This window comes from Mandrillus leucophaeus, unplaced genomic scaffold, assembly GCF_000951045.1.
Source record: "Mandrillus leucophaeus isolate KB7577 unplaced genomic scaffold, Mleu.le_1.0 Scaffold399, whole genome shotgun sequence".
Classification (NCBI taxonomy): domain Eukaryota; kingdom Metazoa; phylum Chordata; class Mammalia; order Primates; family Cercopithecidae; genus Mandrillus; species Mandrillus leucophaeus.
The window spans coordinates 417758-429951 of record NW_012104242.1 but is presented as its reverse complement, the minus strand read 5'-3'; the positions used below and the strand labels follow the sequence as shown (position 1 = coordinate 429951).

General features: G+C 38.5%; 1 protein-coding gene across 1 annotated transcript in view; it reads left to right on the top strand.

The window, feature by feature from the left end:
* Positions 1 to 12194, top strand: part of DIP2C (DIP2 disco-interacting protein 2 homolog C (Drosophila)) — a 296340-nt gene that overhangs the window by 139985 nt on the left and 144161 nt on the right. Inside the window, exon 6 of the mRNA XM_011991552.1 lies at positions 11825 to 12034. Within this exon, the coding sequence (XP_011846942.1) occupies positions 11825 to 12034 (210 nt within the window). The remainder of the gene's footprint in view (positions 1 to 11824; positions 12035 to 12194) is intronic.

Here is a 12194-nt window from a genome sequence, read left to right as displayed (position 1 = left end):
GATAATCTTGAGAATTGTCACTCCCTCCTCACAGGTAAAAAGCTGAGCAAACTGAAAAATCAGCAGCTCTTCTTAAACCTGCAAGAGACGTGAGGTCACAGGCAAGCCACTGTCCCCAGATTGGCTGGACAGGTAAAGCGGAGAATCACCATACACTGGAGCACAATGCTCCAAGGAACCCACGCTGGGATTGGAAAGCCTGAACTGGAATTGACAAATTGCTGCAGTGAGGTGCGGCCACGTCTGAGAGTTAAAACCTCCAGGAGGCCTGTGCATATGGGTCCCATGCTTTTGTGAATTGTATCGTCAGAAGCTCAACCAGGTTCTTAAAGTAAACATCAGAGAAAAATCCCCTCATACTTACTACAGGGGAAAGAGAGTAAGAAACATTTTTCAATATGCAGGTGCACTCTTCACTAGGTCTACCTTCCAGAGAAGCTAGTTAACTAGAGACTAACCTGGTGGAATTTTATCAGAGCCTTCTGACCTGGGGGAAAGGAAATAACCAACTCCAACCTCCAGAACTGAAAAGCAAAAAAGAACAGAGTATCCAAGCACTATGGGACTTCCACAGAGGCATAAAATATGCATAACGGTAAAACAAGGGGGATGAAAGAGGAACAAAAGAAGTATTTGTAACAGTAGTAGCTGAATTTCCTCAGATTAATCTCAGACACCAAACCATAGATCCAGGAAGCTCAAACACCAAGAAAGATAAATGTGAAAACAACAATGACAAAAACAAAACAGAAATAAACTATCTTGGGCATATAATCTTCAAACTATGGTGAATCAAAGATTTAAAAAGCAAAGAAACCAGAGTACTCTCCTTCCCTATGGAGGATCAAAGATAAGAATTATATTCAACTTCCCCTCAACCATGAAAGCAAGAAGTGGAGTGAAATATTTAAACTATTGAGAGGAAAAAAATTCCATTAACCTAGAAGTCTAGACTCTGTGAAATTATCTTTTAAAAGTGAAGGAAAAGTAAAGACCTTCTCAGACAAAAATTGCAAAATTTGTTGCCGGTAGACCTGCCTTGCAAAAAATGTTCAAAGTTCTTTAGAGAAAATAGTAGAGGTCAGTAACTCAGCTGTGCATAAAGAAAGGAAGAGCACAGTCTGTTTACAGGGGCTCACACCTGTCATCCTAACACTCTGGGAGGCCAAGATGGGAGAACAGCTGGAGGCCGTTAGTTGAGACCAGCTTGGGCAATGTAGTGCGACTCTGTCTCATTAAAAAAAAAAAAAAAAGCCAAACCTGGTGGCCGACACCTATAGTGCCAACTACTTTGAGAGGCTGAGACGGGTCACTTGAGTCCAGGAATCCCATTCAAGGCTGTAGTGAGCTATAATGATGCTATTCCACTCCAGCCTGGGCAACAGAGCAAGACCTTGTCTGTTTAAAAAATAGAAAAACAGAAGGCATCAAAGAAGAAACAGTGAAGGTAGAAGAAAAACTTTTTTATTATTAATAGATCTAACATAACCATAATAGTGACAGTATATTTGATTATATGCTTATGTATATGTCATATACACACACTTAAATATAAGTGAAATGAATGACAGCAGTGATACACAAGGGATGGGAGAAAGCAATTAGGAATTAGGATTTTGTTGTTATAGTGTGCTTGCAATATCAAGAAACCAGTGTAGTGTCATTGGAAAGTGGACTTGGGTTACTTGTAAATTTATATTGCAAATTCCAAGGCAGCCACTTAAAAAAAAAAAAAAAAAAAGTAGTAACCAATATGCTAAGAAAGGAAAGAAAATAAATCATAGAAAATGCTCAATTAAGACCACAAGAAAAAAAGTGAAAGACGAAAACAAAGAATAAGGGCAACAAATAGAAAATAGTAACAATATGGTAGATGTTAATTCAACTGTATATCATTACTTTCAATGTCAGTCCAATTGTACCCAACTATATATTGTCTATAAGAAATCCACTTTAGATATAAAGACATATATATGGATCAATCAACAGTAAAGGGATGGAAAAAGATAGAAATGTTAACACTAATTTTTTTTTGTGCGCAATGGCCTGATCTCATCTCACTGCAACCTCCACCTCCACCTCCCAGGTTCAAGCGATTCTCCCGCCTCAGCCTCCCAAGTAGCTGGGATTACAGGCATATGTCATCATGCCCAGGTAATTTATTTTTTTCTATTTTTGTACAGATGGGGTTTCACCATGTTGGCCAGGCTGGTCTTGAACTCCTGACCTCAGGTGATCATCCTGCCTCGGCCTCCTAAAGTGCTGGGATTACAGGCATGAGCCACCGTACCTGGCCAACACTAATTTTGAAAAATGGAAGTGGTGATATTAATTTCAGACAGAGTAGGCTTTTTACATCAAGGAAAGTTATCAGAGATGACTATTACATAATAAAGTGGTTAATTCTCCAAGAAGATGTAACAATCCTGAAATGTATTTTTGCTAACAAAGCATCAGAATGCCAAAGCAAAAACTGATAAACTTCAAGGAGAAATAATTAACCCACTATTATAGTTGGAGACTTTAACACCCGTTTATCAGAAATGGGCCAATTCAGTAGCCAGAAAATCAGTAAGGACAAAATTGAAATCAACATCCTCAGTCAACTGTATATAACTGACATTTATAGACTATTTCCTCCAACAACAATAGAATACAGAACATTCACCAAAATATACCACGTTTTAGTCCATAAAACACACCTTGACAAATTTAAAAGAATAGGAATCAAACAAGTATGTTCTCAACCACAGTAAAGTAGAAATCAATAATAGATGACTGGAAAATATATTAGGATATTAAACAATACACTTATAAATAATACATTGTTCAAGGAAGAAATCTGAAGATTTCTTTGAAATTTTGAAGTAAATGAAAATGAAAACTTGTTAAAATTTGTGAGATACAATGAGAGTAATGTTTATAGGGAAATTTATAGATTTAAATGCATATGTTAAAAAAAGATCTAAAATCAATAAGCTTCCACCTTCGAGAACTAGAAAAAGAACATCAAATTAAATTCTAAGCAGGAGACAAATAGCAGAAATCAATACATTGAAAACAGAAAATCAGTAGAGGAAATCAATGAAACCAAAAGCTGGTTCTTTGAGAGAAAATCTGTAAGCCTCTAACAAGAAAAAGAAATACAGCAGATAAATTACCAATATCAGAAATGATATAAGGGGCATAACTACAGATCCCATGGACATTAAAAGGATAATAAATATTATGAACAACTCTATGGCCACAAATTTGATAACGTGGATGAAATGAACCAATTTCTTTAAAGACAGAATCTGCCAAAATTTGAACAGGAAGAAACGATCTGTATAGGCCTATATCTGTTAAATTGAATCAGTGGTTAATAACCTTTCAAAACAGGAAGTGCCAGACCCAGATGGGTTCACTGGTGAATTCTACCAAACATCTAAGAAGAAATTATATCAATTATCTACAATCTCTTTCAGAACGTAGAAGCTGAGGAATACTTTGTAACTCATTCTATAGCGCCAGCATCATTTTAATACCAAATACCATTTTAATAACAAAATATTACAAGAAAACTACAGAACATCTCTCATGAACATAGATGCAATAATCTTCAATAAAATATTAGCAAATTAAATCTAACAATGTAAAAAAAAAAAAAATTGTGCACCAAAACCACATGGACTTTCACATATCCAAAGCTGGTTTAACATGAAAAAACCAATTAACATAATTCATCACATTAACAGGCTAAGAAAAAGAAAAAAGCATTTGACAAAATCTAACACTCATAATAAAAGCTCCCAGCACGCTAGGAACAGAGGTGACCTTCCTCAACCTGATCAAGAATATGGACCAAAAAAACCTATTGTTAACATCATACCCAATTGTGAGAAACTAGAATCTTTCCCACTAAGATCCAGAAAAGGGGATCAGGAAAAACAAGGATGTCTGCTCTTACCACTTCTTTACAACATTGTACTAGAAGTCCTAGCTAATGCAATTATGACAAGAAAAATAAAATATATATTCATTGGAAAGATAAACTTAGTTCATAAATGGCATGTTTGCCTATGTAGAAGATCCAAAAGAATTGAGTTTAATATACAAAAGTTCACTGAATGTCCTGTTTACCAGCAAAGAACAAGTAGAATTTGAAATTAAAAACTGGCTAATGTTCGTAATTCCAGCACTTTGGGAGGCCAAGGCAGGTGGATCACTTGAGGTCAAGAGTTCGAGACTAGCCTGGCCAACATGGCAAAACCCCATCTCTACTAAAAATAACAATAAAAACCATTTTCAGTAGCACTTCCCAAAATGAAATACTTAGGCATAAAATCTAACAAAATATGTTCAAGACTTTATGAGGAAAACTACAAAACTCATAGGAAAACTAAATGGACAAGGTAGTTCATGTTCATGGATAGGTACATTGAATATTGTCAAGATGTTTTCCTTACAATGCAATCCCAACCAAAATCCTAACAAGTTTTTGTTTTTGTTTTTTGTTTTTAATATCATCAAACTGATTCAAAAGTTTATTTGGAGAGACAAAGGCCCAGAACAGCCACTTCAGTATTAGAAGAACAAAGTTGAAGACTGGCAATATCCAACTTCAAGACTTAGTATAAATCGACAGTAATCAAGACTGTGGTATTGGTGAAAGAACAAACAAAAGGATCAGTGGGACAGAATAGAGAGCCCAGTAACAAAATATAGTCAACTAAACTTTGACAGAGGAACAAAGGCAATATAGTGAAGCAAAATACAGTATTTTTAACAAACGGTACTGGAACAACTGGACATCCACATGCAAAGAAAAACATAAACCTAGACACAGACCTTACATCTTTCAAAAAAATTAGATCACACAACCGCTGTCCTCATTAGTATAGTGGTGAAGTATTCCTGCCTGCCAAAGTAGATGACAGATCTAAACGTAAAGTGCAAAACTATAGAATTCATATAAGGTAAAATCTAAGTGACTTGGGTTTGGTAATAACTTTTTAGATATGACACCAAAGGTGCAATGTGTGAAATAATTGATAAGCTGGACTCTAATAAAATTAACATTTTCTGCTATGTCAAAGACTCTTAAAGTAATTAAAATACAAGCCACACACAGGGAGAGGATGTTTGCAGAAGACATAAATGATAACTTTTATTTGAAATATACAAGGATTGGGAGGCCGAGACGGGTGGATCACGAGGTCAGGAGATCGAGACCATCCTGGCTAATACGGTGAGACCCCATCTCTACTAAAAATACAAAAAAAAAAAAAAAACTAGCTGGGCGAGGTGGCTGGCGCCTGTAGTCCCAGCTACTCGGGAGGCTGAGGCAGGAGAATGGCGTGAACCCGGGAGGCGGAGCTTGCAGTGAGCTGAGATCCAGCCACTGCGCTCCAGTCTGGGCGACAGAGCGAGACTCCGTCTCAAAAAAGAAAAAAAATATATATACAAGGAGCTCTTAAAAGTCAACAATAACAACAACCTGATTAAAATAGGGGCCAGCCAAGTGTGATTGCATGTGTCTGCAGGCTCAGCTACTCGGGAGGCTGAGGCGGGAGCATCACTTGAGTTCAGGAGCTCTGATTGTTGAGTTATGCCTCTCAGGTGTCCACACTAAGTTCAGTGTCAACCCAGTGACCTCCTGGGAGGGGTACCAGCTTAAGTTAGAAATGGAGCGGGTCAGAATTCCTATGCTGATCAGTAGTGGGATTGCGCCTGTGAATTCCACTCCCGACTAGGCAACATTGTGAGACGCTGTCTTTAAAAAATGATTAAGTAAAACATGGGTCAAAGACTAAACAGATGCCTCATCTAAGAAGATATAAAGATGGCAAATCGACTTATAAAATGATGCTTTACATCATGTGTCATAGAGAAATGCAGATGAAAGCAACAGTAAGATACCACTACACCAGAATCCAGAACACTATCAACACCAAAGCCTGTGAAGATGGGGAGCTGTGGGAATTGTCTCTCATTCATTGCGGGTCTTAATGCAAAATAGAACAGCCTTTAGGAAGACAGATTGGTGGTTTCTTACAAAACTAAATATACTCTTACCATATGATAAAGCAATTACACTCCTTGGCATTTGCTCAAAAGAGTTGAAAACTTATGTCTACACACAAAGCCTGCACTTAGAGCAGCCTTATTCATAATTGTCAAAACTTGGAAGCAACCGAAATGCCCGTCAGTGGGTGAATGTCTAAGTGAACTGTGGTACATCCAGACAATGGGATGATATTCGATGCTGAAAATAAATGAGCTATCCATAAAAAGACACGGAGGAAACTTAAAGGGCATATTGCTAAGTGAAAGAAGCAATCTGAAAAGGTGGTTGTATGATTCCAGCTTTACGACATCCTGGAAAAGGCAAGACTATGGAGACTGTAAGAAGATCGGTGGTTGCCAGGGGCTGGGGGAGGCAGGGATGAATAGGCAGAGCAGGAGAATTTTTAGTATCATGTGATCTCTGTGCGATACTGTAATGGTGGATACATGTTATACATTTGTCCAGACCCATATATTGTACAACACCAAGAATGAACCCTGATGTGAATGATGGAGGAACCCTGATGTGAATGATGGAGTTGGAGTGGTAATGATGTTTTGCTGTAGAAGTATCAGTTGTGACAAATGTACCAGTCTGGTAGGCAATGTCGATGATAGGAGACGCTGTGCGACGCTGTGCATATATAGGGTATACATGAGACATCACTATAAAGCTGGAAATATGACACTGAGATGAAATTTCGCTGATGGGCTTAACAGGTTGGAGAAGGAAGATGAAGTCTGTGAGCTCGAAGAGAGATGAAAAGGAATTAACCAAAGTGAAGCCCAGAGAAACCAAAATGAAAGAAAAGCCAACAGAACCTGAAGCTCCTGTGATATGTTAATATACTTGTAATACAAGAAGGAAAAGAGAAGAGCAGGAGCTTTTGAAAAAAGCAGTCAAAATTTTCTCAGATTGATGTCAAACACCTGTGTCCGGCCCCGAGAAGTTCAGTGAATTCCAAGCAGAACAAGTACGACAAGAATCACATCCAAGTTCATGATAGCCGAAGTACTGAAATCCCAAGATGAAGAGGAGATCCTGAAAGGACTCAGAAGAAAAAGACACGTTATACACCAGAGAAGCATTTGAACAACGCGTGACTTCTGTGAAGATACAGTGGAGAGCAGAAGACCATGGAAAGACATTTTTTAAAGCACTAAAAGCAGGAGAAAGGCCTGTCAACTCATATCCAGGGAAAATCTCCTTTATAAACAGGGGTGAACAACACATTCCCAAACATGAAAGCTGAGAGAATGTGTTATCAGCAGAACTACACTATAACCGTGCTAAAGAATGTACTTGGCTGATTGCAAAGGATATCAGATGAAAGGTTAGCTCTACGAAAAAGAACCCTAGAAATCATAACAGTGTGCTCTAAATTTTCTAGAATATAAAATCATAGAATATTTTACCCTATGATTTTATGGTTTTTGGTTTTTTATGATCTTATAATTTTATGATCTAAAATCATAAAATGTACACGCTTCTGTATACCTCCTTTACCTGTTTTGAAGTCCTTGCTGTACCATGCACCAGTAGTTTATTCCTTCTTATTATTTATTTATATTCTATTTGATGGCTATGACATATTCTGTTTATTCATTTACCAGTTGGTTATTCATTGCTTCCAGTATTCAGCTGCTGTCAACATTTATGTACGTATCTTTGTGTATACATATAATTTCCTTTATCTTAAGTGGATGCCAAGTAGCATGATTGACTCTTATTGTAAGTTTAGGTTTAGCTTTTTAAAAACTGCCAACTTGTTTGGAAAATAGCTGCACCATTTCACACTTCCACCAGCAGCATATGCGCATCCCAGTTTCTCCACATCACCAGCATTCGTTATTGTTGATATTTTTATTTTTGCCATTCTAATTGATGTGAAATGGTATATCATTGTGTGTTTACTTTGCAACAATGAATGATGCTAAGCATTTTTTAATGTGCTAATTCCTATTCATAGCCGTTTGTATATATTGGTAAAATGTTCAGATGTTTTGCTTATGTTTTAAATGGGTTGGTTGTCGTCTTATGGGTCATAGGTGCCTTATACAATCTGAGTATAAGACTTTTACAGATGTAAAGTTTCTCAGTGAAAGAACAAACTATTATGTAGCAGACAGAATAATGCCCTTCCCCCAAGATACCCAGGTCCTATTCCCCAGAACTTATGAACCTGTTGCCTGAAGTGGAAAAAGGGATTTTGCAGCTGATTAATTTGATTAATTTAAGATCTTGAGATGGGACCATTATCCTGGGTTAAGTGGGTAGACCCACTGTAATCAAGAAGGTCCTTACAAGAGAAAAGAACTGGAGACTGGAGTGATGCCCTTTAAAGATGAAGAGGGGCCATGAGTCAGGGACACAGGTGGCCTCTAGAGGTTGGGAAAGGCAAAGAAGTGGATTCTCCTTTGAAGCCTCCAGAAGGAACGTAGCTCTGCTGACACTTAGATTTTACACTTCTGACTTCTCCATCAGTAGGATAATAGACTCATGTCTTATTATAAGCCACTAAAATCAAGGTAATTTGTTACATTAGCTGTAGGGAGATAATCATCTTTTAAAACTTAATAGTTTTCTATTTTAATGAAGTCCATTTTACTAATTTTTATGGATTGTGTTTTTGGAAGTTTTAGAAGTCTCATGGCCTTACTGTTCTTTCATTTAGGTCTGTGATCCATTTGGACTTAATTTTTGTGTGTGCAGTAGGGATCTAAGTGGGATTTTTGTTGTTTTGGTTTGGTTTGGTTTGGGGGATTTTTGCCCCCACGCTTTTTCTTTTTGGTGTGTGGGTACCCAGTTGCCACAGCAACATTTGTTGAAAAAACAAACTACCTTTCTGTTACTGAATTGTCTTGAGACCTTTGTCAAAAATAAATTAACCATAAATATTATAAGGCTTTATTTCTGGGTTTAATTCTGTTCCTTTGATGTATACGTCTATTTCTGTGCTAATACTACTGCCTTAATTACTGTGACTTTATGTAAAGTTTTGAAATCAGATAGTGAAGTCTTCCAACTTTGTTTTCTTTTTTTAAATTTATTTTGGCTATTGTAGGTCCTTTGTATTTCCAGATAAAATTGAGAGTAAGCTTTCCATTTCACACACAGCCTTCTGGGATTTTATTAGGCAGTGCATTGAATTAATGGAACGGTTTGGGAAGAATTGCTCTCTTGATAATACTGAGTTTTCCAATTCTCGATGGTGAATCTATCTTCATTTATTTAGTTTCCATTTATTTGGATCTTTAATTTCTCTTAGTAATGTTTTATAGTTGTCATTGTACACATTTTGTACCTTTTTGTTAGAAGTTCAGCTGAGTGTTTTATGCTTTTGATGCTATTGTGAATGGAACTATTTTCTTAATTTTGTTTTCAGGTTGTTTATTGCTAGTATATGTATATCTTTGTCTTATGTCCTGTGACCTCATCAAACTTTTTTTTTAGTAATGCAAAACATTTTTGATATACTTCTTGCCATTTTCTACATCCCAAGGTAATGTCATCTATGAATTAAGACACTTTTATTCCTTCCTTTCTAATCTGGATGTCTTCATTACTAAACTTGTTAATTTATTTCACCAGCTAGAACCTGCCAGATAATCTTGAAAAAAGGTGGCAAGAGGGGACATCTTTGTCTTGTTCTCCATCTTAGGGAAAACGCATTCTAGTGTTTCCCATTAAATACAATGTTAGCTGGGGCTTTTCACAAATGTACTTTAACAGGTTGAGGAAATTGCCTTCTATTCCTGTTTTGCTGAGTTTTGTTATCTTGAATTTGTCGGTACTTTTCTATGTCTCCTAAGGTTAACATGCAGTTCTACTCCGTAATTCTATATGGTGTACGACATTAATGCACTTTTGAATGTTAAATCAACCTGACTTCCTGTCCCCATGGTGTATAATTCTAGTCACCACTGGTCATGCTGTATCATCCATTTCATATGCTGCTTGGTTGGTTTGCTGCTATTCTGTCGAGTGTCTATATCACATTATTCTGCGGTTTTCTTGGAAACGGTAGGTGGGAGTGGGGAATGAAAGATTGTAAAGGGTTGTGAGAAGACGTTCTGGGGAGATGATTGTGCTCCATATGGACACCTGGTTGTGTACCGTTCTCAAAAGTCTCAAGGCTGTGTCAGTTTTACTTTTATTTTTATATAAATTGTGTAAGTTTTCTTAAAAGGCAGGGTGGGCCAGGCACAGTGGCTCACGCCTATAATCCCAGCACTTTGGGAGGCCGAGGCAGGTGGATCACGAGGTCAGGAGATTGAGACCAGCCTGGACAACATGGTGAAACCCCATTTCCGCTAAAAATACAAAAATGAGCCAGGCATGGTGGCGCATGCCTGTAATCTCAGCTACTTGGGAGGCTGAGGCAGGAGAATCGCTTGAGCCCGGGAGAGGTTACCGTGAGCTGAGATCGCGCCACTGCACTCCACCCTGGGCAACAGAGCAAGACTTTGTCTCGAAAAGAAAAAAAAAAAAGGTGATAGAGAATTTTCAGGCTCCTAATATTGTTGCTTTTCTAACAAGTAAACTTTTTAAAAAAAAATTCCCAGACAGCATAAATCATGTGACAGTGGTAATAAGTGTCAATATTGTTTGCTATTATTGTCTTTTAAAAAGCAAACCCATGTCTTAAGATTATTTGCTGTGACTCCTCCGCTCAGCCAATACTCTGGAGCTGCTCACCTGAGCCGGCGTCTCCCATCACTCACCTGTAGGTAGGATTCTGAGTGTCATTCTTACATTGAAGTTTAACAAATACACCAGCAATTTATTCCCAAAAACCTTGGTACTGCATGAAAAAGTATTAAATGAAAAATGTTCTCGTGAATTATAGTGAAAAAATAGATGTATTTTATCGTAATCCAAGATATGCAATTTGTACAGATAGAAAAACCGATAATGAGAATGTATAAGAAACGAATACTGTAAAGGTGAATAGATTTGAGTGTAAAATGTAACATGAGGGTTTGTCGTGTGCCCCAGAGGAAAACGGGGGAGGTGGAGGGGCCGCTCCATGTGAGGCACATTCTGCTTTCTCTCCTGTTACCATCATCAGCGTCTTGATCCTTAGGGAGCTGCATGGGTATCGAACACACCGATGTAGAAATAAATCAGCCTCATGGGTATTGAACACACCGACGCAGAAATCACCTGCATGGGTATCTAACACACCGATGTAGAAATAAATTAGCGGTATGGGTAACTAACACACAGACGCAGAAATCACCTGCACGGGTATCTAAAACACCGATGTAGAAATAAATTAGCGGTATGGGTAACTAACACACAGATGCAAAAATCACCTGCGTGGGTATCTAACGCAAACACCAACGTAGAAATAAATCAGAGCCCAGAAGAGCATCTCAGGACTAACCAGGGCTAAACATAGTCACACTGAGACTCCTGAGAGCCGCACAGGCCCTCCGCCTCCCCTTGCCCTCTCACTTTCTGACTGACACAAGAAAACACTTGGTTTCTTCCCAAACTGCTGTGTAGAGGAAATGTGCCAGTGCATCTTTGAGATGACAGTATCAAACATCTTATAGCATGTTTGTTTAAGGTGTTTTGGAAGCAAAATTCATTATGCTAAAATAAATGGTTCATTATCTGAAAAGTGGTTTAACTTCTCGAGAGTGTCTACGGCAAAAAGTCATTGAACAACTGTTCAGACTTGTGTGAAGTAAATCTGTGGCGAGGGACTGAGATTGTGGTGCATGTTTTTGCTGCAATATGTAGCAAATCGCCTTTCTTCTTACACAGATACCTCTTCTGGCTCCGAAGACGAAGGCTCAGTGCAGGGGGACTCCCAGGGCACCCCGACCTCCAGCCAGGGCAGCATCAACATGGAGCACTGGATCAGCCAGGCCATCCACGGCTCCACCACGTCCACCACCTCCTCGTCCTCCACGCAGAGCGGGGGCAGCGGGGCTGCCCACAGGCTGGCGGACGTCATGGCCCAGACCCACATAGGTGAGCACGCTTCACAGTGTCTTTCTGTGCCTGTTGTCTAAATGCCTTTGTGTGTGCACGTTTTCCTCTGTTTGCATCGTGGCTGTGGAATCCCTTAGTGGAAAGAGCGCAGAGCCCCTCTGGCCCCTGGGGTGCTTTGGTTGGATTGTTTCTGGAAGCT